Source organism: Equus caballus, chromosome 21 (assembly GCF_041296265.1).
Source record: "Equus caballus isolate H_3958 breed thoroughbred chromosome 21, TB-T2T, whole genome shotgun sequence".
NCBI classification, from domain to species: Eukaryota; Metazoa; Chordata; class Mammalia; order Perissodactyla; family Equidae; genus Equus; species Equus caballus.
In genome coordinates, this window is record NC_091704.1 from 14,349,241 (window position 1) to 14,373,972 (window position 24,732).

At 52.6% G+C, this 24,732-nt stretch overlaps 2 protein-coding genes and 2 long non-coding RNA genes across 4 annotated transcripts in view; 2 read left to right on the plus strand and 2 right to left on the minus strand.

Moving 5' to 3' along the window:
- LOC111769623 (uncharacterized) overlaps positions 1-23,533 on the minus strand; it is an 86,090-nt gene extending 62,557 nt beyond the window's left edge. The window contains exons 1-2 of the long non-coding RNA XR_002802404.2: positions 23,403-23,533; positions 9,441-9,499 (exon numbers count right to left, since the gene is read on the minus strand). This is a non-coding gene — a long non-coding RNA (uncharacterized lncRNA). The remainder of the gene's footprint in view (positions 1-9,440; positions 9,500-23,402) is intronic.
- OR1I5 (olfactory receptor family 1 subfamily I member 5) lies at positions 7,757-8,698 on the plus strand. Its single transcript, NM_001391175.1, has one exon. The coding sequence runs from the start codon at positions 7,757-7,759 to the stop codon at positions 8,696-8,698; it is 942 nt and encodes a 313-aa protein (NP_001378104.1).
- Positions 13,775-22,973, minus strand: LOC111769622 (uncharacterized). The gene is made up of 2 exons (XR_002802403.2): positions 22,833-22,973; positions 13,775-13,917 (listed from the first exon to the last, which is right to left on the minus strand). It is a non-coding gene; the product is annotated as an uncharacterized lncRNA (long non-coding RNA).
- SYDE1 (synapse defective Rho GTPase homolog 1) lies at positions 17,825-24,719 on the plus strand. The gene is made up of 8 exons (XM_023625311.2): positions 17,825-17,995; positions 19,573-19,914; positions 20,014-20,658; positions 20,838-21,052; positions 21,658-21,784; positions 21,991-22,151; positions 22,755-22,980; positions 23,362-24,719. The coding sequence occupies exons 1-8, from the start codon at positions 17,908-17,910 to the stop codon at positions 23,763-23,765; spliced, it is 2,208 nt and encodes a 735-aa protein (XP_023481079.2). The 5' UTR covers positions 17,825-17,907; the 3' UTR covers positions 23,766-24,719.
- Positions 24,720-24,732: the final 13 nt, after the last annotated feature.

Sequence of the window (24,732 nt, forward strand, 5' to 3'; positions counted from 1 at the left end):
TAATGCTTACTAAAGCCCCTAAAAGAATTTCAAAAGGGATCCTGCATAGGAAAACGTCCTAAAATCCATTTCCTATTCATTTTCTGCATGCCTAAAGATTCAGCAATTCCTACACCAAGTACAAACCTCCAGAGAAACTCTGAAACATGAAGTGGTGTGTTCGAGGATGTTCATTATAACAAAGAGATGGAAACAACCAAAATGCCCATCCAGAGTGGCATGAAAAATAAATGTGATACCTATATACAATGCAACAATATACACATGTTAAAATGAATGAATGAATTCTACATATGTAGATGTTGATAGATCTTGAAAATCTAACTTTGAGATAAAAAAGCAGGAGACAAAAGGAAATATGTGTACAATATCATTTATGTATTTTTCAAAAAACAAAATTAAACAAAACTATATTTTTCATGGATATACAAAAATGTATGTAGAGATTTGGATGGTCAATTGAATGAACACACAATATGAGCACGTATGACTAGGAGTGAAGGGAAATTAAATAGAGACTGAAAAATAGAGGTCACTCCGGGACTGATAGAGAAGGTGAACCATGAAATGAAGAGTAAAATTGATCAACCCAATCCAATTATGTACACTTTGGGTTGAAATCTGCTGAAAGAGAGAGAGAGGAAGATATATCTTTACTCCCCACAGCTGCTCCTAAATATTTCTTCTCCCTTTTCAGGATTTCCCAAAACTCTCCACAAGCCCAGCCTGCACTTTCTTGTCCCAGGTCTTTCATGCCCCAGGAGTTGTCCATCAACTCCAGACAAAGGTTGGTGCACTGACCAAGGAAGATGGAAGATTCTGGAAGCAGGTTCACTGCAGGGCTGGGCTGCCCTGAGAAGGATGCACTTAGGGTGTACTGGATACCCATTCAAGGCAGAGGATTGAGACTCAGGAGGTAGGAGGGTGCACAGAAACCGTCATGAGAGACAGGCAGTGATGAATGTCAACTCCTTTTGACAGATACAGAAACTGAGACCCAAGAGGTGACATCACTTGTTTACATTCCCAAAACAAGTAAGAAATGGGGATGATATTCTGCAATCTGCTTGCAAAGCCAGAGCTCTCCCCATCCAGCCCACTGCTGTCAGTGGAAAATCCTAGAGATGCCCAATTACAGCAACAAAGCCTTAACGATCTGTGTCCATGGTGCTGAAATGGTCCAGCATATTCGCCTCCCTGGCCCCCACAGGCATCAGCTCCTAGAAGCCCAGAGGTACAAAAGAACAAAGTCAGAGGCACATGGTGATTGGTCAGCTTTGCCCAGCAAGTTGGGCCTGTTGCCTGCAGGAGAGCCAGAGAACAGCATTGTTCAGCACTTCTCCTTACAACCATGACACTTCTTCCCATGGGCACATGTTGATCAACAGCAACAACCAAAATTAAGGAGAGGCACAGTCTGAAACTTTCTACTTTTGCCTCAAATGAATCAATTCCTCACTGACTATATAACTGGCCACAGTCAGTCAGCCTGGTCAGAATAGCCTTTCTCTTCCCTTTCCCCCCTACTTAGACTTTACTCCTTCTTGCCTAGATCTGACTAAAGGATATGACTTTGAGAGTTCAATACTGTCAGTTTAGCTCTAGGGGAATATCTTGGCTGCTGGAAATACATGCAAACCTGCTGAGCTCCAGAAATCCTCATTCAAAGGAGCTACAGTGAAATAATCACAGGAACTTTTATTAAGTGTTGACTGTATACAATAGCTTCCCTATGCACTTTACATATATTGTGCCATTTAAGCCTCACAACCTGCCTGCAAGGTGAGTGATAGGTAGTACCATCCTCTTATATCAGTAAGGAAAGGAAGCCTCAGTGGTATTTCAATCACTTCCCAAGGATCTCACAGCTGCCAAGTGGAGTGCTAAGGCTTGTCTGAGTTTAACCGTCACACTCCTGCCTCCCAACGTTCCCGAAGACCAGCAGACGTGTACAGAAGATGGTGCACAGTGCCACGGAAACAGTTCCAACGGACTGGGCTCAAGTTCAGACTCCACCATCTTCAGCTGAGTGACTCTGAGCCAACCTCTCACATAACGCTTACGGAGTACCTATGATGTAGGTCCTCAGGCTTTTGGAGTATTTTATTTGTGATGCTCATTCAAATACTGGATATCAGTTTTAGGGATCCTTCTTTCCAAGTAAAAGGAACACAACTCAAAATATCTTAATCAACTCATACTACAGCAGTGAGAAGAGATGGACTACTTCCATATACAACTGGGATGAATCTCACAAATATAATGTTAAGTAAAATAGAACAGGAAAAAAAGTGTACATACTATATGACTGAGTTTAAATAAAGCTCAAGAAAAGGCACAACTAATCTATGGTGTTAGAAATCAGGAAAGTAGTTATCTTTGGGGAGAAAAGATGGAGTAAGAAAGTGGAGGAATGATAAAGCGACTTTAGGTGCTGGATAGATAGAGAGACAGATAAATAGATAGATTAAATATCTATAGTTTTATATATACAGTTTCCTATAAATATATAAGATTTACATATATTCATATATATATATATATAGTTTTTATAGTTAAACATACACTTAACATACAACCCAGCACTCATACTCCTAAAGATATGAAAATGTATGTCCACAGTAAAACCTGCACAGGAATGTTCACAGCAACTTTATGTGTAGTAGCCAGAACTGGAAACAACCTTCAATGAATGACTGGATAAACACACTATGGTTCATCCATACCATGGACACTGCTCAGCCATAAAAAGGAATGAACTAGATACACACAACTCGGATGGATCTTAAGAATGTTATGCTGAGGGTAAAAAGCCAGGCTTTGTCTAAAGGCTACATGCTGTGTGATTCCATTAATATAACATTTTGGAAGTGACAAAGGTAAACTATGAAATGATGATGTATATCAAGTATTCATTTTAGCAAAGACTGGAAACATCCATCAATAGAAAACTGGTTACATAAATTATGGCACCATCAATAGAAAATTAGTTATACAGATTACAGCACCATCTGTGCAATGGAAAATAAGGGGCTGTAAAAAAAATAAGAATATGAAAAGATCACAAAAATAAATGGAGTGATAAATACGAGGTGCAGAACAGAATTATAGTATGTTATTTTTATGTACAAAATGGAAGGAGAATATATGTGTGTGTGTATGTGTAAAGAGACTCTGGAAGGTTATACAAGAAACCATTAACAGCTTATCCACTGAGGGTGCTTGTTAAGAATTGGAGGGATGGGGACCTGGATTTGGGGACGGCACTTCATTATTTCATTGCATGACTACTTTCTTAACCGAATTAATATTTCACATTTAAAAAGATAAATTTTTTAAAATCATAAAAAAGCCAGTGGGGGAGAAGGTAAAATTAGAAGGGTCCTGGGAGATAGAGCGGCTCCCTGGGGAAACATAAATGGGGGTCATGGTGTGGGCGCCCCAACAGAAAAGAACAAAGCCCACCAAAATTGTTGATGAGCAAGAGTAGAAGAGAGATTCCCTAATCCTCATCCAGAGAGGGCTTGGTAGGGACTAAAACAGGTTAATGAAGACTGAGCCCTTCCTCTGGCTGTTGGGAGGCATCTTCAGCAAGCATGTGTTTTGAAACCCCAGTGCCAAGCACAGCTCCTGACCTATGGCAGGTGACCGGTAAGTGTTTGACAAATTCATCCATTTGATGTACATTTATTGACTATTTCTTCCCAGGAACTTTCCTTGGTGAACCCAACAGTATAAATTCCCTCCCCTCATGGAGTTTCCATCATGATGGAATAAGTGAAAGGACATCTTTGATTCAGGCATCTGAGTGCCCTGTGAAGGACTTGGACCTCCAGACCACCCTGCCTGGGAACTGCCATGTGGGGGGTGTCCTTGTGAGAGTGAATGCCTAGTGACTTCTTCATCTCCTCACACACTCCATCATCCCAAAGTGCACAGACCCGAGAGAATAGGCCACAAGTGGCAAGAGTAGAAACAAAATAATTAGCATCTACCCCTTAACAAGGAGCCATGGGAATGGAGTCCCCAAGAGCCCCCAAACTGTAAATATCCTATTGTGTCCCTGGCCCCCCGCTCATCTGCCCCAGGCTGGGCAGGGGAAACACATGATTTCCCCCCATAGATACCAGACTTGTCCCAGCCATCATAGCTGACTGGACTCCCCACACCCTTCCTGGGGGCTTAGTGCTGATCTCAGGATCCCACGGCAATCAGTGGAGAAGAAGGTTTGCCAAGACCACCCTCTTGGTGAAACCATCCTGGTAAGTCAATGAGGGGTGGAGAAGAAGAGTGAGCTGGATGGGATCAGAGAAGAGAAATCTCTTTCCTTCCTTCCTGGAGAGAGAGAGAAAGAAGAGAGAGAAGTGACTGAGACTAACTCTATACCCTCTGAATGGACAAAAGGTACAGAGGGCAGACCCTCCGTGGCTGATCATGTGGAGGAAAAGCATCTATGGTCTGTGGTTGGGGGACACCTGCACAAATGGGTGAGATGCTAAAAAACAGCTTTCTCCAATGCAGTGGTTCCCCAGGTGTGGTCTCAGGCCAGCAGCAGCCGCATCCCCAGGGAATCTCCTAGAAGTGCTAATTCTTGAGCTCCACCCCGGACACTCCAAGGAGTGGGCCCAGCTACCTGTATTTTATCCAGCCCTCTCCCTATGGTATGCTGATGCACACTCAAGGGTTGAGAACCACTGCTCTGGTGCAACCAAGGACTTCATGTCAACAACCGAGGACTATTGCAAAGACGTTGCTGGGAGGGGTCCCACAGTAGCATATGCAGCCAAGAGAAAGCTGAGCGTCACCTTGCAAAAACCTCAAACTCAACTCTAAAAAACCTTGAAAAGTAATATAAGGCTTTGCTGGAGATCTCTTGAGGTTACCAGAGGAGATTATGCTTCTAACCTTCCTAAAAGCTCCCTTTTGACACCTCTTCCACCTCCAAGGGTCCTACTCCTCTTGGCAGGTATTTGCATCTCTCCCTTGTTCTTGCAACACCTTGGAGTCACCCATAGCCTTTCTTACACAGACCCATCTATGTGCTATGTTTTCCCATTTACATCTTGATCCCACTCCGAAAACCTTAACTCTTTCTGGAGACTAATGTTCCTTGGGAGACAGGAAGACAAAAATTTAAAACACCTACAATTGAATAGTTTTCCCCAGCATGTGTTGACAGCACAGAGTTTAGCCTTGAAACACCTCCACCCATAATGAAGTGTGAGTGGCCACATTCGGAGAGGCAATGGGGCATGAGAGGGTGAAAATAAATCTCAGTTCAAACGAGAGATCAAGCACTTGCAAGCTAGCATCTCTCTCAGCACCTCCCATCTTCTCATCATAAGTTGTGGCCAACACCAACTCCTTCTCAGGGTTGTGAGACCTACACGTAAAGAACTTGTGATTCCTAAGAAGGCTCAATACTTTACAGATATTGTCACTAAACTCCCCTGATGTGTTGTTACTGGCTATTGATTATAAGACACAGGGACCTAACCAGGGAAGAAATGAGTTAAGCAAAGGAAAATTCTCTCTTTGCTGGAAAGAGACAATATTGAGGTTTTACAAGGACTTGGTGAGTCATGCCATGCTGGGGTTTTTTTCTATTTCATCCATGTCTTATAAGAGGAACAGATAGTGCCCGACACCCAACACATTCTTCATTAATGTTCATTAAGTGAAATAAAGGATAAATACGCCCACTGGGAAATGGAGACTTAGAAAGGCAAATGCAGCCAGGCTTCGGTGGTCTTGTATGGATGGGATAAAGGTCTGCTTTTGACACGAAGCTGCTCCTAGGTCCCAAACTGCTGATGCCAAAGCAGAGAGGAGTTCAAAACTTGCCTGTAACTCTACACATTAAAACGCCCTCAGATGAACTCCAACTTCCTTGCTAAATAGATGGGGAAACAAAACCAGGGTCATACTCATTAGCAATTTAAAATGGATGAATGAGAATATTATTGGAACGTGCCTAAGAGTTTGCATTTCTTTAAATCTTGCTCTCACGTATTCACCACTTTAGTTGCAATTTTAATATTTGTTCACATAAGAATGTTATTTCATAAACTCGCTTTTCTTGGATCATAGTGACCACAGGAATAAGCACAGTGCACACCTATCTTTCCATCAAGGAGGCATTCGAGCACACTTTTGTCGCTTTTATGAAAACAGCTTATCTTTGAACAGTCCAGGATGCGTCTGGAAGTTTTATTTTGAATAAACTTTTTTAACAGCTGTTTCAAGTGATATAACAAGGTATGTTTTACTGAGGGTGCAAAACTGTTTCAATTGGCAGTGACAGTCTGTCTAGAACATAAGAAAACACAAATTTTTTTGTCCCACAAAGCTACTGCTGATGGCAAAAAATACCTCCAAAATACCATTAGCTTTAAAGCTCCACGTGTTTTCCTTTTATTACTGTGAACACTCTCTTTAAAAATTCCACTTAAGCAGCTTTCTGGGTTCATCCATGGCTTCTATCTCCCCTGAAGATATACTGATTGCTGTCCTGGCATGCTGAGTGCTCATCGCCAGACGGCTACTCACCTGCTCGCCGAAGCATTTCTGCTCTCATCAGTTGAGTTGAGTTGTTTGAAGTCATCCCAAGCCTGACAGAGTTGCTGCTGCAATTGTATCACTCAACTGAATGCTAGGTAAATGAAAGAACCACAGGAGAAAGAAGGAGGGAAGGAAGGAAGGATGGACAGAATGAAAGCAGGAAGGAAGAAGGGGAGAGAGAGGGAAGAGGAAATGTGGTTTTGTGAAATCCAAACTGAATGTTTTGGAAAGGCTTAATAAAAAGGAATCACTAAAAAAGAAATTGCCATCAAATTAGATGTGAGCAAGATAACCAAACACAATTTGGGTGTAAATTTGTAAAACTCTGAAAGGATTCTGCAACAGATTGTTTTGCAAGGATCCCTAGTTTCTTGTTCCACCGTAATGAAACAAACTGGAGCATAGATAGAAGCCAAGATAGGCTGAGGCAAGAACGTTGATACAGATCCGCCACCAATGCATCACATGCTCAGAGAAGAGACCTTGCTCCCCATCAAAGCCCACTGAATAAATTTACATACTTAAGTTAAGACGTGGAAGGCAAGTTTGTGCACATTTACGTTCCCACCCTTTGCAAGCTTTTCCAACACTGGTCCTCATCATGACAAAAGAGAGTGTCTACTGTAGTGGTCATGTGGTAGCAGGTCATAAAGTGCCCCCAAGTAAATTTGGGGTTCACTGGAAGCAGAGAAGGAGTGCTATTCGTCTTCACATCCCTAGTCTTTAACACAAAATTGACGCTAAAATTATATCTTGTTGATGCAGGGATGAAAGGGAGGGAGGAGAGACGAGAGAGAAAGATAATGGGAAAGGGAGAAAGGAGGATGGTCAGGTTTCGTTTTATCATGCCAGGTTTCGGCTTAGGTTTGATTCCGCTCAATTTTGTTTCTATGAAGCTTTGCATCGCCACCAAAGAGAAATAACGATGTTTATTAATAATATTCAACTTACGTCTAAACAACCAAGTTAGGCCTTTGACACACAGAGTATCTCAGGCAAGGATGGTTTCATTTAGAGAAAGAGAAATCTACTGAAGAGAGTGTGACACAAAGAGATTTGCTGTAAGGATCCCGTGGATTTACACAGACCCCTACCGACCTCAGTGGGGAGCTGGGACCAGAACTCCGTCTCCAACTCCCAGCTCGATGTTGCTTCCCTCTCCCCTTCTTTCTTTTGCAGTAGACACAGGCTGTCCATGGAACCAGAAAACCAAACAGTAGGCTCAGAATTCTTCCTCCTGGGACTCACAGAAAAGCCAGAGCATCAGACTCTCCTCTTTGGGCTGTTCCTGTCCATGTACCTGGTCACCGTCTTTGGAAACCTGCTCATCATCCTGGCCATCATCACAGACTCCCATCTCCACACACCCATGTACTTCTTCCTCTCCAACTTGTCCCTAGTCGACATCTTCTTCTCTTCTACCACCGTCCCCAAGATGCTGGTGAACCTCTGGACCCAGAGTCGAGCCATCCCCTTTGCAGGCTGCCTCACTCAGATGTATGCCTTCCACCTGTTTGGGACCATGGACAGCTTTCTCCTGGCCGTGATGGCCATTGACCGATTCATAGCCATAGTCCACCCTCTGCGCTACTCGGTCATCATGAGCCCTCGTGTCTGTGTGCTGCTTGTGGGAGGGCTGTGGCTGATCACCAACTTCCAGTCGCTTGTGCACACCTGCCTCATGGCTCAACTCACCTTCTGTGGCGGCTCTGAAATCCCTCACTTCTTCTGTGACCTCATGCCCCTGCTGAAGCTCTCCTGCTCAGACACACACACCAATGAGCTGGTGATCTTTGCTTTTGGCATCATCATGGGCATCAGCCCGCTCTCGTGCATCCTCTTCTCTTACACCTGCATTTTCCGAGCGGTCTTCAAGATCCCTTCTGCTCAGGGCAAGTGGAAAGCATTCTCCATTTGTGGCTCGCACCTCACTGTGGTGTCACTGTTCTATGGCACCATCTTCGCTGTGTACTTGCAGCCCACATCTGCCGCCTCCTCCCAGAAGAACAAGGCAGCCACCCTGATGTGTGGGGTGGTCATCCCCACGCTGAACCCCTTTATCTACAGCCTAAGGAACAAGGACATGAAAGTGGCCTTGAGGAAGCTTGTCGGCAAAGCAGCCCCTCCTCGGTCCTAGGGCAAATAGTGTGGAGCACCTACAGTGTCGCAGGACCACTGCTGGGTGCCAGGCCACAGAGATGCATGCCATCCCTGCCCTCGAGGCTTTCAGAGTCTAGTGGGGGATAGAGGCGTATAAATAAATCACTACAGTGCAATGTGGTAAATGTGTCACAAACAGATGAATGAAGTGCTACAGGAACCCAAAGCGGGAGGTGCACATTTTCTCCACAATTTATCTTTCCAGTGAAGATCAGAGTACCAGGGAAGGCTCGGAAGTGGCCTTAAATTAGCCCCTCTGGGGATTAGGTTTATAGGATTGCTATGTGGATAATACTAGTCAAATAAAAGGTTGGCTACTCTTATTTTAATATTGATAAAGACAATGCGTATTAGCCAGCTACGTCACTGTGCTTCCTAAGTGACTTGGGGAAGGAGTTTGGAAGCATCTGCTAAGATTAGCTCACTTGCTCTTTGCTTCACCCACCAGCCTTTGTCTCACTGGGGACCTTGTGGCCAAGACTTCAGGAGAGGATTGTTGTCATCAGCACCCCACCCCCACCCCCTACCCCACACTGGATCACAGGAGTTGCGGGCACTGGGCTCATGGGGACTGTGAATCAATGGGCTGGCACTGGACCCCTGAATCTGCTTTTACAAGCTTTCCAGGTGGCTAATGTGGGGAGTCCACAGACCACATTTTGAGGACACAGGCCCTGGACTAGCTCCGGAGCCCATGCGTTTCCTTTGATGTCACTCACCTGGACCCAAGCCGAACATGATTCTACAGGTGCCATCGGCAACAAGCAGGTCGGGCGGCCTGGAATGCATGGAGAGTTAGTGTTAGCGGTTGAACTGTGTCCTCCAAAAACAATACGTCAAAGTTTATCCCCCAATACCAGAGAATGTGACCTTCTCTGAAAATAGGGTCTTTACAAAGGCAATCAAGTTGAAATGAGGTCATTAGGGTGGGTCCTAATCCAGTATCACTGGTGTCCTTATAAAAAGGGAGAATTTGGATACAGTCACACACACAGGGAGAAGGCCACATGAAGATGAAGGTGGAGATGGAAGTGATGCTTCTACAAGCCAAGGAATGCCAGAGGTTGCCAGCAACCGCCAGAAGCTTGGGAATCGGCATGGAGCAGGTCCTCCCCCAGAGCGCCCAGAAGGAGCCACCCTGCCAGCACCCTGACCTTGGACTCTGGCCTCCAGTCTGCAGAGAGTACATTTCTGTTGTGTGCTGTTACGGCGGCCCCAGCAAACTCATATAGTCAGTTTAGGACGAGCTGATACGCTGTGAGGGCCACGCCCTGAGGCATGCTCTCAAGTCCAAGACCTGCTGTGTGTTCTGGTTAAGGGAGTCTGTGCTCCAGCTGGAGAAGAAGATGAAGGGTCTGAACCGCATGGCTTCATCTTCTAGGTCTTAGGGTGACACCGAATGACGCCAACAGCTGAGATTTACTGCGTCCACACAGGGCTCAGCCCTTTCCATGCGTTACTCATTAAATTTTAAACAACCCTCACGAGGTGAGTAGTAGAATTCCTTATTTTACAGATGAGGAAACTGAAGCCTGAAAAGGGAAGCTGCTGATGGTGGCCACCGAGGTTCAAGCAGAGGACCCATCCCCGAGACCCAGGTCTGAAGGGCATATGATACTTTGTAGGACTCGGTGTCTAGAGTGGGGTTTGCAAACTGTGGCCCGTGGGCCAAATCCAGCCTGAGGCCTGCTTTGGTACAGCCCGCAAACTAAGAACAGTGTTTACGTTTTTAAATGGTCAGAAAAAAGCAAAATAAGACGATTGTGTGACAGATTAAAATTACAGAAAATGCTAACTTCAGCGCCCAGAAACAGCGTTTGACCGGAACACAGCCCAGCCCGCTGGTTTGTGTATCATCTCCGGCTGCTTTCAAGCTGCACAGCAGAGTCGAGTAGTCTTGACAGAGTCTAAAATATTTGCTATCCGGCCCTTTACAGAAGGAGTTTGCTGCCTGTTTACTATGGAAAAAGTACAGCGTGATACTCAAAGTGGCTCCTGAATCAGAAGTCCCACCATCACGGGGGGTCCACCAGCAATGAAGACGCAGACGCCGTTCCAGACCACCGAGGTGTAGTTTCAACAGCCCAGCGGGTGTACGCGAGCCTTCAAGTTTGAGGATCCCTGGGATCCGTGGGGGGCAGGGGGCGGGGTGTCGAGATTTGGGACCGAACGGGCCTGCAGCGCAGAGACGCAGGCCCGCCGGGTCGGGGACGCCTCGGGCCTGCGCGGCGCGGTCCTGGGCGGGCTGGGCGGGGCCCGAGGAGCGGCCACCGGCCGGCGGCGCCGCCCCCCAAGGCGGTTCTAAAGCGGCTTTCTTTGGAGGCACTTAGCCGGCCGTGAACCGCCCGCCCCGGGAGGGAGCGGCGTGTGCGGAGGCCCCGCGGGGGGCGAGGCGGGGCTGCTCGGAAAAGACGGGCCCCGCGTCCCCGGCCCGCAGGAGGGAGCCTGCCGCGGCCGGTCCCCAGGGTGCAGGGACCGCGATGAGGGCCAAGCGGGGGCGGGAGGAGGGCCTGCGCGCGGGCGAAGCCACGGGCGAGCCTGAACTGCGTTAGGGCAGAAAACTTTCCGTAAAGGGCCAGAGAGTAAATACTACCGGCCTTATGGGTCACGCAGCGCCTGCCACGTGACTCGACCCTGCTGTCACAGCGTGGAAGCCACCACAGACGGGACATCAAGAACGGCGCGGCTGAGCACCCGTGGCCCTCTCTTATGGACACTGAAACTTGAGTTTCGTGTCATTTTACATGTCATGAAATATGGCCTTTCTTTTTTTACTGTAGCACTAAAAGATGTGTTGAGGTCATGAAAATGATTCAGAAAGATTCCCAACTAATACCCACCTTCTGCGTGCTCCTCTTCCCCAAACTGTCGGGATAAAATATAACTTGCAGCTCTCTTTTTTAAGAAAGTAAACTGTATTGCAAAAACGGGTCTGGCTGTTTGAGTGTTAGTGACTGGTATGTGTTCAGTCCTTTCCTCCCCCCAGAAACCCCACCAGGGCTCGCCTCTTCTAATTTGGCTACCTGGCCACCGGGGTCCCCAAATACCTCCACCGTCACCCACAGACAGGACATCAGAAGGAAGGCTCCGTCTTCCGCGTCAAAGGCCAGTCTACAGGATTGCTGAAAAACCCTAATTAATTTGGGACCCAGAAAATCCTGTCTAAAATCTGCCATCCAGTGTGGGCCTTCTCAAACTACCTACTACTGGACACATTAATCCTATGGTACCACAGAGGCTGCCCTCTTGGACACTAGGTTTGAAATTTTTAATTATCAAACACAGTTATCAAAAGTTGCATGAAATATGGTTCATGAAATGTAGTCTTTTGATTTGTTTCCAACTGTTTTAAAAATTTAAAAACATTTGTGGCTTGAGGACCGCAGTTGGCCCATGTCCATAGTTTGCCAACCCTGGTGTAGATGAACAGGAGTGACAAAGGCAGGGAGGCCAAAATGGACTGAAAAATGAGAAGCGAGGCGGGCTGAATCCCAGCATCAGAAAAGGCAGAGACGGACGGGGATGGTGCCACAGGATCACTGCACGTGCCACTCACTCCTTCCTCCCCACCTCTTGCCAGAGCTCATGTCTCTTCAGCTGTGAGATTTCAACACAAACCCCACTTGCTCAGAGAAGCGCCCCCCCCACCATGCCAGCCACATCAGGGGCCCTAGTACACTCTCTTCCTCCTCATTCCCCTCATCCTACCAGGGATTTTATACCCGTTTGTGTGATTCTTTGATGAATGTCCATTTTGCCACTTGACTGCGAGCTGAGACTGCATTCTCTTGTTTATCTTGCCCAACTCCATACCCACATGATTAATTCATCAGCCACTCCAAATGTATTTGTTGACAGGATGAATGAATGTATGAATGAATGAATGAATAGGAAGCAGTGTGATGGCAAGACTCTAGGATGCCAGATGAGGTAACTGAGCTGGCTCGGTTGAAACCAAACCGTCTAACAGTCAAGGTTAAGTGGCTGCGGTACATGATGTCCACCCCCCGCCCCCCGCCACTCCCTCAGCCTTCAGCAAAGCTACCCCACACACAGGAGCCTTAGGGAAACTGAGGACAGAAGCTGGAGCCCCGCCCCATAGACCAGGAATTGTGAGCTCAGTGGCACTCCTTAAGTGAGCAATAGCAGGAGACCACGAAAAAATAACCATGCAAGAATTCTCCAAAATCGGGCGAGGGCATTGGAAGGGGTTTGAGTCACCTCATCCAGATCTGAAGGAGCAGAGTGCCCCTAGCTGGTCTAAAGCACAGCAACACTTCTTTCTGTACAGGATTTTACTGGATGAATCAAAGCAATTTTAGAGACCCAGACACAGGCTCAGAGAGGGAAAGTGACTGTCCTAAGGCCCCATGCTGGAGCAGGGCAGAGGGGGGACTCCAATCCAGCCTAGTGTGACCCCAAAACCTGACCGCTCCTTCCACCATGACGCTGGATGTCCTCCCAGGGGGTGGCTTGCCCAAGGTCATGCTGCAGCTGGGAACAGCTCAAGCCCTGCCCCAGGCGGGGCTGTGGGGACCGCAGGTGGAGAGCTGCTGGGAGAGGCTGGCAAGCCGCTTCCAGCAAGGCGTGCAAAGGACTCGGGAAGGCTTGAGGCCGACGTCCTGGACGGGGAGCTCCTACTCTCAAATGTACATTTGCCACGGATCTGGGGAGTCGCTTCCGTCTCTGTGAACCTGAGTGGTGGGAGGTCCCTGAGACCGCCCTCTGGTTCAGCGATTGACTAGAAGGACTCACAGAACTCAGCAAAGTTGCCATGCTCATGGTTTATTAAAGGGAAAGGACACAGACGGAAACCAGCAGAGGCAAAAGGCACAGGGTGCACGGTCCAGAAGAGACCAGGCGCAAGCTTCCGGTGTCCCTCCCGTGAAGTCATGTGGACACCACTTAATTCTCCAGCAACGATGTGTGACAACACACATGGTGTGCTGCCAACCAGAGCAGCTCACCGAGTCTTGGTGTCCAGGGTTTTCATCGGAGGTCAGACACTGTATTAGTTTCCCAGGGCCGCCATGACAAAACACCACAGACTGAGTGGCTTAAACAACAGAAATTTATTTTCCCCCAGTTCTGGAGGAGATCTGGAGATAAGATGTCAGCATGCTTGGCTCCCTCTGAGGCCTCTCTCCTTGGCTTGCAGATGCCGTCTTCTCCCTGTGTCTTCACATCGTCTTCCCTCTATGGGCACAGAGGTCTGTGTCCAAACTTCCCCATCTTATAAGGACATCCGTCACACTGGATTAGAGCCCACCCTAATGACTTCGTTTTGATTTAATCACCTGTTTAAAGACCCTATTTCCAAATACAGTCACATTCTGAGGTACCTGGGAGGCAGCGGATTAGGACTTCAACACGCAAATTTGGGGGGATATAATTCAGCCCAGATTAGCAACATAGACATGGTTGACCACACATGTGGCTGAACTTAGTCACTCAGTCTCCAGCCCCTCCCGAGGTCAGGCTGACAGAGTGTGGCCCAAGGCCCTCCCCATAAATCACACTGTCATCATAAACTGTCCGGCATGCCCCCAGGCGTACAGAGGTTCTGATCAGGTAGGCTACTCCAAGGGCTTCGAGGCTACCTCCCAGAAGCCGGTCAAGGGCCAGACCTTTCTTTGGAATCTGCAGAAGAACTCAGAGACCTGGGAGGCATGAAGGAGGAGCTAAGGAATGACCTAGGGTCTCTGCCTGGCCCTGCCCACCCCAGGGCACTTGTCCCCACCTGACCAGCCACCTCTCTCTAGGCTGCTTCCCCTTCCTCTGGGACAACCAGCATCTATGAGGCTTCGGTGGCCAGGCTGGCCCCCTTAGGCCCTGTAAGCTGGGCACGAGGGCAGGGCTTGGCACGCCCAGATGGCCAGTGGCTGAAGGTATCCTGGGGCCTGGTCAGCAGGAGAGCCCAGCAGGCCTGCAGCTGATAAAAGGAGGGCACTGCAAGGATGACAGGGGCCCTGCTGCACCTCAGCTTCAGCCCCACAGCTGCCTGGCTGGGCTTTTCCAAGGGCCAGTGGGAGGCTCTGGCCAACATATGCTGCTCTGCTTACTGCCTCCCAGCTGACACCACATCCTGTCTCAGGAAGCTGCCTCACAAGTACTTGACTGCCTTCACTCCCTCCAGCTCCTCAACGCTGCCCCAGTGGACCCTGGAAGATGCCAGATGCAGGTGAGCCTCAGGTGCAGGGACAACTGGGAATGACAATAGGGAGTAAAGGAAGCTGGGGGCCTGCTCCCCATAACCTTTTCCATATTCCATTTCCCAGGAATTAAGGACCCTAAGGAGGTGGCAAACAATGGACCTAGCCCACAGACACATGTCCCTCCCCTATTACGGCCCACTCCTACAGCCTTGACAGCAGGGGGATTGCTTTGGATTAATGAGGAAACTGAGGCATAGAGAGACTGTCTATGCTTGGAGTCCTCCAGAAGCCAACCCTGAGATAAGGATTCATGTGCAAGTGTTTTATTTGGGAGTGACCCAGGAAACGCTGCAAAGGTGGTGGAGAAGTGAGACAGGGAAAGGAAGGAAGTTGGTAAGAGCGCGTTGACGTGCAAGTTTCCACTGTGGGCAGCCGGAGCTCAATCCCACGGGGATCTCAGGGGGTCAGTGCAGAGCACACCCCTCAGTCACTCCACACAAGGGGCGAGGGAGCTGGGTTATTTATCCACCAACCCCCACTGTTGGCTCTGCACCTCTGCTCAAACCTAACCAGCCCCCTCCACCTGCATTTCTTCTTCCAACACATCCGCATATATGCTGGGGGCTGATTTATCTATCAGGCACCATAAGCACAGCACATCAGGCCTGCAGCCAGTGACAACATTTGGGGAAAGAAAATACACATACACACAGGCTCCAAAATCTGAAGAGCAACTACCAAAATCCAGATGAATAATTGTGCAAACTTCACCAAGTGTGAAATTTACCATTCATAACCATTTCATTACATACAGTTTGTAGATTACTTGTTCTCACTTATCAAGAATTTCTGATTACTGAGAAAGAATCATAGCAAACTATGAATTAAATGAGCTATATGTAGCCAAATAAATGCAACAAGAAAAATACAGAAACCCTGTCAAAAGGGTTTGCCAAGAAAATAATAAATACTGATGTGTCATGTGAGTGTTTTTTAATCATTTGGTGTGACATGGGTGAGGCCAAGGAGCGCTCTCACGCCTATGTCAGCCTCCGGCTCCTCTGAGGTTCTAGAGAACCCCAGTAGGACCCTAGTCCTGCACTCCCTGCCTTGGACTTGTGAAGAGGTGTTTTCTTGGCCCCTGACCTCTCTGTCTACTGCCAGAAGCTGCCTCAGAAACATCCAGCGGGGATCTAAATGGGGTGCACCCCACCCTTCTCCAGCCCGACTCCTCCCAAACACACACTTCCAAGCAAAATGAACAGAATCTAAGAGATTTGTGGACACTGTCAAGCATACCAACATACACGTAATGGGAGTCCCAGAAGGAAAGAAGAAAAAAGGGGCAGAAAGAATAGTTGAAGAAATAATCGCCAAAAAACTTCCCAGAGTTGATGAAAGAAATGAATCTACATCCAAGAAGTTCAATGAACTCAAAGTAGGATAAACACAGAGATCTACATGAAGACGCTTTAACAGCAAACACACACAACCTCCTCTGTGCAGGCCTCTTGGCCAGCTGCTCCTGTCCAGGCCTCATCACCTGGCACCTGGCCATTCAGCAGTGAACAAGACAGACAGGCATCTGGTGAGCCCCAGTCTAGACAAGGAAGCAGATAAACTAGAACAATCTACTGGAGCTGTTAAGTTCAAGCTGTGGCAAGTGTTCAAAGAAATCAAACACGGTGATGTAACAATGACCAGACATCGGTGTGCTCAAGGAGGCCTCCCAGGGAGGCGCTGTTGGAATGAAAGGATGAGAAAGAGGCAGCTTCCAAAGAACCAGGGCTTCCCAAACAGAAGGAACTGCATGTACCAAGGGCCTAGAGCAGTAACAGTTTGATGTGAAGGAGGACCAGAGAGGAGACCACCGTGAGCAATGGGGACAACAAAGGAGATGAGGTCAGAAGTCTTGTTAGGCCTGGATGTTATTCATGGGAGTTCGGATTTTATTCTAGGTGGGGTGAGCAGTCATGGGAAGACTGCTCAGCAGGGGCATGCAATGATCTGATTTCAGCTTTAGTCTACTCCAGGCCCTGCATAAAGAATGGAACGCAGGAGTGAGGTGGGTTACGTTTTCCAAGACGGCAGCAATAGTATCTCCCATTCCACATCCTCTTGCACAAGGTCACCTTGACACACCACCCGCTGAGAGAGGTGGGGTCTGTGTCCCTCCCCTTGAATCTAGCACCAGAAGTGACAGGGCATGACACCCGAGGCTGGGTCAGGGAAGGCAACACACTTCTGCCTTGTTCACTAAGGAGCCCTGGGAGGCTGTGTAAGGAGCCCAGCACCCTGACTTCTGCCCTGCTGGGAGGAAGCCCAAGCTGCACCCAGAGGCCGTACAGGGGCTCTTGTCCACAGCCCCTGCGAAACCCAGCCCACAGCTGGCATCAACCACAAGACCTGCAAGTGGACACGCCTCCAGATGATTCCAGCCCCCCATTTGTTGAGTCACCCCTAAACCTCAGTCTTTCCAACTGAGTAGAAACAATGTCAGCTCTGCCCTGCCCAAATTCCTGACTCAGAGCGTCTGTGAGCACCATAAAATGGTTGTTTTACACCACTAAGGTTTGGAATGGTTTCTTAAACCACCATCCCTAAGGGGGAAGGGGTCGGGGGCTCATGGAACAGAGTGATGCCCGCGCCTGCACCAGGCCGGAGAGGACGCGGGAAAGAGAGAGCGTAGGTGCAGGATGCGTTTTGGAGTTAAACCCAAGAGAACTTGCTGTATGCAGATCACCAAGGGAGGGTGGATAAGAGGGAAGCCAGGGCCCGGCGAGCGCCACGATGTTCAGAGCTGGAGCCCCCTCCCCTCCCCTCCCCTCCCGGCCCGGGCGACTACATCTCCCGGCATCACTCGCTCAGGCCGCGGGAAGGGGAAAAAAAAAAGTTTGGGCCAAGTATTCCCGGAATGCTCTTCCTGCTGGCGCGGGGCGGGGGGCTGGCGCGGAGGCCCGGGCGGGGCGGGGAGGGCGGGGGCGGCGCGGCCGGAGCCCGGGGCGCGCACTCGCCCGGCCCGGGCCCCAGCATGGCCGAGCCGCTGCTCAGGAAGACCTTCTCCCGCCTGCGGGGCCGGGAGAAACTTCCCCGGAAAAAGTCGGACGCGAAGGAGCGCGGTGAGCCGGGGAGGTGGCGGAGGCGGGGGGCACCGAACCCCTCCCGGCCTGGGAGGGTGTCCCGGGGCCCCAAGAAGGGAGGGCGTGGGGTATAGGGGTAGTCCTGCGGAGCCCCCTGCGGGCCGGGGCGGGGGGGCCGGGGGCGGGCAGGGGTCCTGGAAGGAAGGGGCTGGGGGCAGAGGGGGCGCGGACCGTTATGTGCGCCTGGCCTGGGATGCCAGCACTGCGGGCTCCTTGGGAGGCCCGGGAGGGGGCCTCGCCCCTGGCAGGAAATGGGGCCGAGACGGAGCGCCTGGAGAGAGGGGAGGAGGAGCTGGAAGGCCGGGAAACTGGGGCCCGGTCAAGCCAGGCAGAGGACACCCTGAGCCCTGGAGACCCAGGATGGGAGATGAGGGGCTACTCCTTCAGAGGAAGGAGAGAGGCGGTATGTCAATCATGGTAGATACCCCCATTCCCTTCCTCCCTATTAACCAGTGACTGGGTAGCTGCTTCCACCTTAGGCAGCCCCAGGAAAGTGTCCCTTTTATACAGATGGGGAAACTGAGGCACAGAGCAGTTGAGTAATTTGCCCAGAGCCAGTGAAGTGACTTATACAGCTCTTTGGTCTATACTACTAACAGAGACCTGCTGAGACAGAGTACTGGGGGGTGGAAATCGGAGGTGACCAGAGGAGGGAGTCAACAGGCAAACAAGACAAGACCTAAAAAATGGGAGCTGCATGGGACAGGAAGTCTCCAGAAGGAAGGAGTTAAAGGAGGGAGGCCAGATGGCTCCACGGATCTGACCTCTCCCCCAGCCCTTCCCAAATATTCCCAAGGTTCCCAGAGCAGAGAGAAGGGACAGGGGTGCCCACGCACAAAAACAAAGGAAACAGCCCCGGATGTCAGAGAGGGGAGGATGGAGCAAAGGGGTGGCCACCAGGCGCTGACCAGGAGGATCTGGCCTGGGCTGAGAGACAGGGCCCACTCCAGGATGGGGGCAGAGTTTGGAAGACAGGCTTAGGGGGTGGGGGTGACATGCTGCAGGGAAGGGAGAACCGGGTGCTCGCTGTCATGCCTGCTCCTGTCTTCCAAGCAAGCAAGCCAGCGTCCACTGTGGGCCGTGTGCTTTACCCTGATGCCAGGGATGGGGAAGCAGCCCCCACACCCAACTCCCTGAAGCTCCCCTGGAGGGGGCCATCAAAGCCTGCATTTCATGAGAGGACACTCAGCTCAGAGATGGGAAGCGAGTTGCCCAAAGCCACCCAGTGAGAAGGCACAGGGGCAGGGCTCCACGCCAGGGTGCGTGAGGGGGCTGGGGAAGCAGAGAGAGGAACGCAGGGCCCACCGCACCCCTGAGGCTGGATGGCAGAGGGTCAGTCCCATTCGGGAGCCAGGGACTGACATCGGGCGGGCTCTAAGCTAGCCACCGATGAGACTGCTGGCCTGAGGCCGCCCTTTCCAAATAAGCGAGTGGTGTGAGGGCCGCGCTGAGAGCACCCAGCCCCTGCCCCTGCTGGGGAAGAGCTCTGGCTGGGGCTGCTCCGGGGGGCAGCCAGAGGGTAGGGTCTGGGTCTCATTACCTGTGTGCTCTACCAGGCCGCCCAGCCCAGCACCCGGAGCCCAGCCCTCCAGAGTCAGAGCCCCAGGCTGCTGAAGGGCCCCAGGCGGGAGCAGAGGGGCCCCCCAGCCCTGAGGCACCTCGCAGCCCCGCGCGGGGAGCCTACCTGCAGAGCCTGGAGCCCAGCAGCCGCCGATGGGTGCTGGGCGGGGCCAAGCCACCAGAGGACGCTGCTTTGGGGCCCGGGGCACCTGGCAGCGGGGAGCCCGCCGGAGAGATCTGGTACAACCCTATCCCTGAGGAAGATCCCAGAGCCCCGGCACCGGAGCCCCTGGGGCCACAGCCAGGCTCGGCTGAGCCAGAGGGCCTGGCCTCCCAAGGTGAGCTCAAGCCTCAAGGCCCCGGCCCCCCAGATGACCGCGGCATCACCCCCGTCCCAGTTGCAGGCTTCTGGACCCTGAGGTCTGCCGTTCCCACAGGCGCAGCCCCCGCCAGCCCCCCCACCAAAGCCTCGCGCACGAAGTCCCCGGGCCCGGCCCGGCGCCTCTCCATGAAGATGAAGAAGCTGCCGGAGCTGCGGCGCCGCCTGAGCCTGCGGGGCAGCCGGGCCGGCCGGGAGCGCGAGAGGGCCGCCCCCGCGGGCTCCGTCATCAGCCGCTACCACCTGGACAGCAGCGTGGGGACCCCCGGGCGCGCGGCGGTGGCCGGGGGCCTGCGGGGCCCACGGGCTGGTTACCTCAGTGATGGCGACTCACCGGAGCGCCCAGTGGGGCCCCCGTCGCCCACTGCCTTCCGTCCCTATGAGGTGGGCCCCTTGGCCCGGGGGCCCCCGGCCGCGCTCTGGGGCCGCCTCAGCCTGCACCTGTACGGGCTGGGGGGGCTGCGGCCGGCGCCCGGGGCCACCCCGAGAGACCTCTGCTGCCTGCTGCAGGTGGATGGGGTGGCCCGGGCCCGAACAGGGCCCCTGCGCGCGGGGCCGGACTTCCTGCGGCTGGACCACACCTTCCACCTGGAACTCGAGGCTGCCCGGCTGCTGCGGGCCCTGGTGCTGGCGTGGGACCCCGGCGTACGGCGGCACCGGCCCTGCGCCCAGGGCACTGTGCTGCTGCCCACGGTCTTCCGAGGTAGGATGCGCGCGCAACTACAGGGGAGAAACCGTAGGGCATGGGACTCAGCTCACGGCTGCCCTTGTCCCCAGAGCGCCCCAGGGGACTAAGCCAGGGTGGTGGTGTGGCTTGGAGTAGGGGCCCAGGACCCAGGAGCTTAGGGGACAGATCCCACTCAGGTCCCCTTGTGTCGTCAGGATGCCAAGCCCAGCAGCTGGCTGTGCGCCTGGAGCCCCAGGGGCTGCTGTATGCCAAGCTGACCCTGTCAGAGCAGCAGGAAGCACCGGGCACAGCTGAGCCTCGTGTCTTCGGGCTGCCCCTGCCGCTGCTGGTGGAGCGGGAGCAGCCCCCAGGCCAAGTGCCCCTCATCATCCAGAAGTGTGTTGGGCAGATTGAACGCCGAGGACTGCGGGTGAGCCCCTCGTGGATCACTTGTTCAGGCACCTACCTCTTTGGACTCAGGAAACTCTGACTCCTCCTCAGCTCACTTGTCACCTCCTCCAGGAAGCCTTCCCTGACTACCCCAATGAGTAGGTCAGGTCCTGCTTTAAGTTCTCCCAGCTTCTTCCCTCTTATCCCAGCCACAGTTTTAGGTTTGTGAGTTATTGGAGTCCTGTCTTTCCCCCATCAGACTCCGAGCTTCAGAAGGGCTGGGATCCTGTGTTACTAAATGGATGGATGACCCATGGGTTCTGGGCTGGGTGCTATGATCTGGGGGGAGCCTCCTGCCTTTGTCTGGACTGAGATAGGAGCTAGGAATATCCCAAGTGGGGTGGGAAGGAAGGTCTGGCCTCTGTACACTGGGTGTCCTGGGGAGTGGGTCTGAGGTCTGGGGGCCAGCTGGGATGGGGTGAAGGGGTGTCAGAGGAGCCAGAAGGCAGCCAGTGAGGCTACAGCCAGCCCCCAACCTATCAGCCCCCTGCCACCCTGGCCCAGACCTCCAGCTCCCACCCCCCTGGGCCCTGATCAGTGTGTGGCCCTGCCAAGAAGATATCCCGTCTGTGCTCCCACCCCCAGGTAGTGGGGCTGTACCGTCTGTGCGGCTCGGCAGCCATGAAGAAAGAATTGCGGGATGCCTTTGAGCGGGACAGTGCAGCTGTCTGCCTCTCTGAGGACCTGTACCCCGATATCAATGTTATCACTGGTCAGCATGCCCCTTCTCTCCCCTGCCTGCTCCCCACCTAACCCTCACTTCAAAGCAGTCCCTGTGGTCCCTCTGGGACCTCACCCCTTCTGTCTTTTCACTTTCCGGCACCTGTCCTCCTCCTCTTCCCCCATCCCAGCCCCAGCTGACCCCTCCAGCCTCGAAAGCCAGGGGTGCCCTGACCAGAGTGGGCCCTGTGTCTGCAGGCATCCTCAAGGATTATCTTCGGGAGCTGCCCACCCCACTCATCACCCAGCCCCTCTATCAGGTGGTGCTGGAGGCCATGGCCCAGGGGCCTCCAAGCAGGACTCCCCCCAGCACTGAGGGCACCCGTGGGCTCCTCAGCTGCCTGCCAGATGTGGAAAGGGTGAGTTGGGCCCGGCAGGAGCGGGTGGGACAGGGAATGGGCTGACATCAGTAGAGCACTTCACCCATGCCTGGTCTGGTGATAGCTGTGAGCTTGTTGCATCATCACAACCCTAAAAAAGTAGGTTCTGTTAGTATCCCCACTTCACAGATATGGAAACCAAGGCCCAGAGCAGTTGAGTGAGCTACCCAAGATTGCACAGACAGGATGTATCAAAAACACAGATTCTGAACACAGGTCTGTCAACCTACTACAAAGGAGGTTCCTGGCTGTGGGGTCCTGGACAAACCCAGACCCTCTCTGTGCCTCAATATCCTCATCTATAAAATGAGCCTAAACACACAGAATCTGCCTAACACACAAAAGAGTGGGTTCAAGTCCACACTCTGCCATTCCAAAGCTAAGTTACCTTTGGCCTCAGTCTCCCTTCCAGCAAAATGGGATCCTAATACCAATACCTAATGGTTAAGTCTTTGCTCAGTCATCTCCCAGCTATGAGACCTTGAACCTCAGTTCCCCCATTCGGAGCCGCCTTAGTCTCCCTCAGATGCGAGAGGGGACCGGTTTTGCTCCCCTCATGCCCGCCCAACCCTCTCCTCTCAGGCCACGCTGACGCTTCTCCTGGACCACCTGCGCCTTGTCTCCTCCTTCCACGCCCACAACCGCATGACCCCGCAGAACCTGGCCGTGTGCTTCGGTCCCGTGCTGCTGCCGGCTCGCCAGGCACCCGCCAGGCCCCGCATCCGCAGCTCCGGCCCGGGCCTCACCAACGCGGTGGACTTCAAGCGCCACATCGAGGTGCTGCACTACCTGCTGCAGGCCTGGCCAGGTGAGCCCGCCCCCGGCCCGCGCGGCCAATCCGGGCCAGGCCGCCGCGGCGACGCTTTCTCGGGCGGCCAATTAGAGTCTCGGACTTCAGGACGGCCACGTCCCCTCGCCTGAGTAAACCGGTACCTGGTTGCCTCAGCAACTATTTCAGATTCCACCAGTCCACGCTTGACGCGGTCAGAGGCCCTCCCTCTTACCTGCCAATTAGACGGCCGGTTGCCTAGGCAACCGGTTCTAGCTCAGCCAGTGAAACCCTGATCCGGTCGAAGGCCTTGCCTTTCGGCAGACCAATCAGGGACCTGGCTGCCTAAGCAGCCAATCAGAGGCCTGGTTGCCGCCGCTGTGCGTGACGCCATCACGAATGCTCCCTCTCCTCCCGTAGATCCCCGCAGGACCCCAGACGCTCCGGACCTCGCCCCGTACCTGCGGCCCAAACGCCAGCCGCCGCTGAACTTGCCCTTGGCGGGCCCCGAAGTAGTGACTCGGCCCCGCGGCCGAGGCGGCCCCGAGAGCCCTCCGAGCAACCGCTACGCCGGCGACTGGAGCGTTTGCGGGCGGGACTTCCTGCCCTGTGGGCGGGACTTCCTGTCCGGGCCGGACTACGACCAGGTGACGGGGAGCGACAGCGAGGAGGAGGACGAGGAGGCCGGCGAGCGGGCGGGCCCCGCCGACTTCGAGGACGACTTTGAGGCGCCTTTCAACGCGCACCTGAACCTCAAAGACTTTGACGCACTCATCCTGGACCTGGAGCGAGAGCTCTCCAAGCAGATCAACGTGTGCCTCTGAGCGGGCGGTCGGGCGCCCCGACAACGGCGGGGAGCGCACCTGCTGCTCGGGGCCGGGCTCTGGCTGCCGGCGTTGCCTAGCGACCAACCAGCCCCCGGCTGAGCATCACTCCTCTCTCCAGCGCTCAGTACTTGGACGCTGGTTGCGGAGGCCGGAGACTGGGGATTTCCGGGACCAGCTGTTGTGGCCGTCTTTTCTGAGTACCAAGGGCTTCTCCCCCGGACTGCCACAAGGCAGTTCTCCCGCTTGCTGGGCTGGCCTCTTGCCTCCCCTTGGCCGGGGAAACACCAGTTACTGTGAGCATCACCCTGGGATGGTAAGACACCCCCCCAGTCAGTCCTCTTGCTGCTGCCAACCAAATCAGTATTAGCTTTGAGCATTGCACTCTGCTTCTCCCTGCCTCTAAGAGCCCAAGGACTATCAGGAGGTGCCATTTGGGGCAGAGTTGGGGGAAGCCCCTGTCCTGGGCTCCAGCTGGACAAGGGCAGCCTGGGGTTATAGAAAAACAGGTGGTTCCCCCACCCTCTTTTCCAGGGAAAACCCCATGATTGCCTCAAACCAGCAAATGGAGATAGCAGAGTCTGGCCCTTCCCCTCCCCTATTCTTGCTCCCCATTTCTGAAGAAATTGAGCACTTATAAGACCTCCCTTTTGGAGGGGCCCCACTTGAAGTGTCAGGCTGGGGGCATTTTGGTACGGAACATATTTATTTCCTCCGTGCGTGTGTGTCTGTGTGAGGATTAGTATGCATGGACATGTCTGGAGCAGGTGTATGGGGCTCTTTCAGGGACCACAGAGGTGGGCAAAAAGTTCAGTGTCCAGGCACCCTGAAATCCCCAGTAATGGTGCCTCAGTTGTGGCCACTCAGAGTTCCATTGGGAGAGTAGGGTCCCCTCCTGTCTCCCCTCTTTCCCTCACTTCCATCTTGTGGACAATAAATCAATATGCACAGGTTCTGGATGAGTACT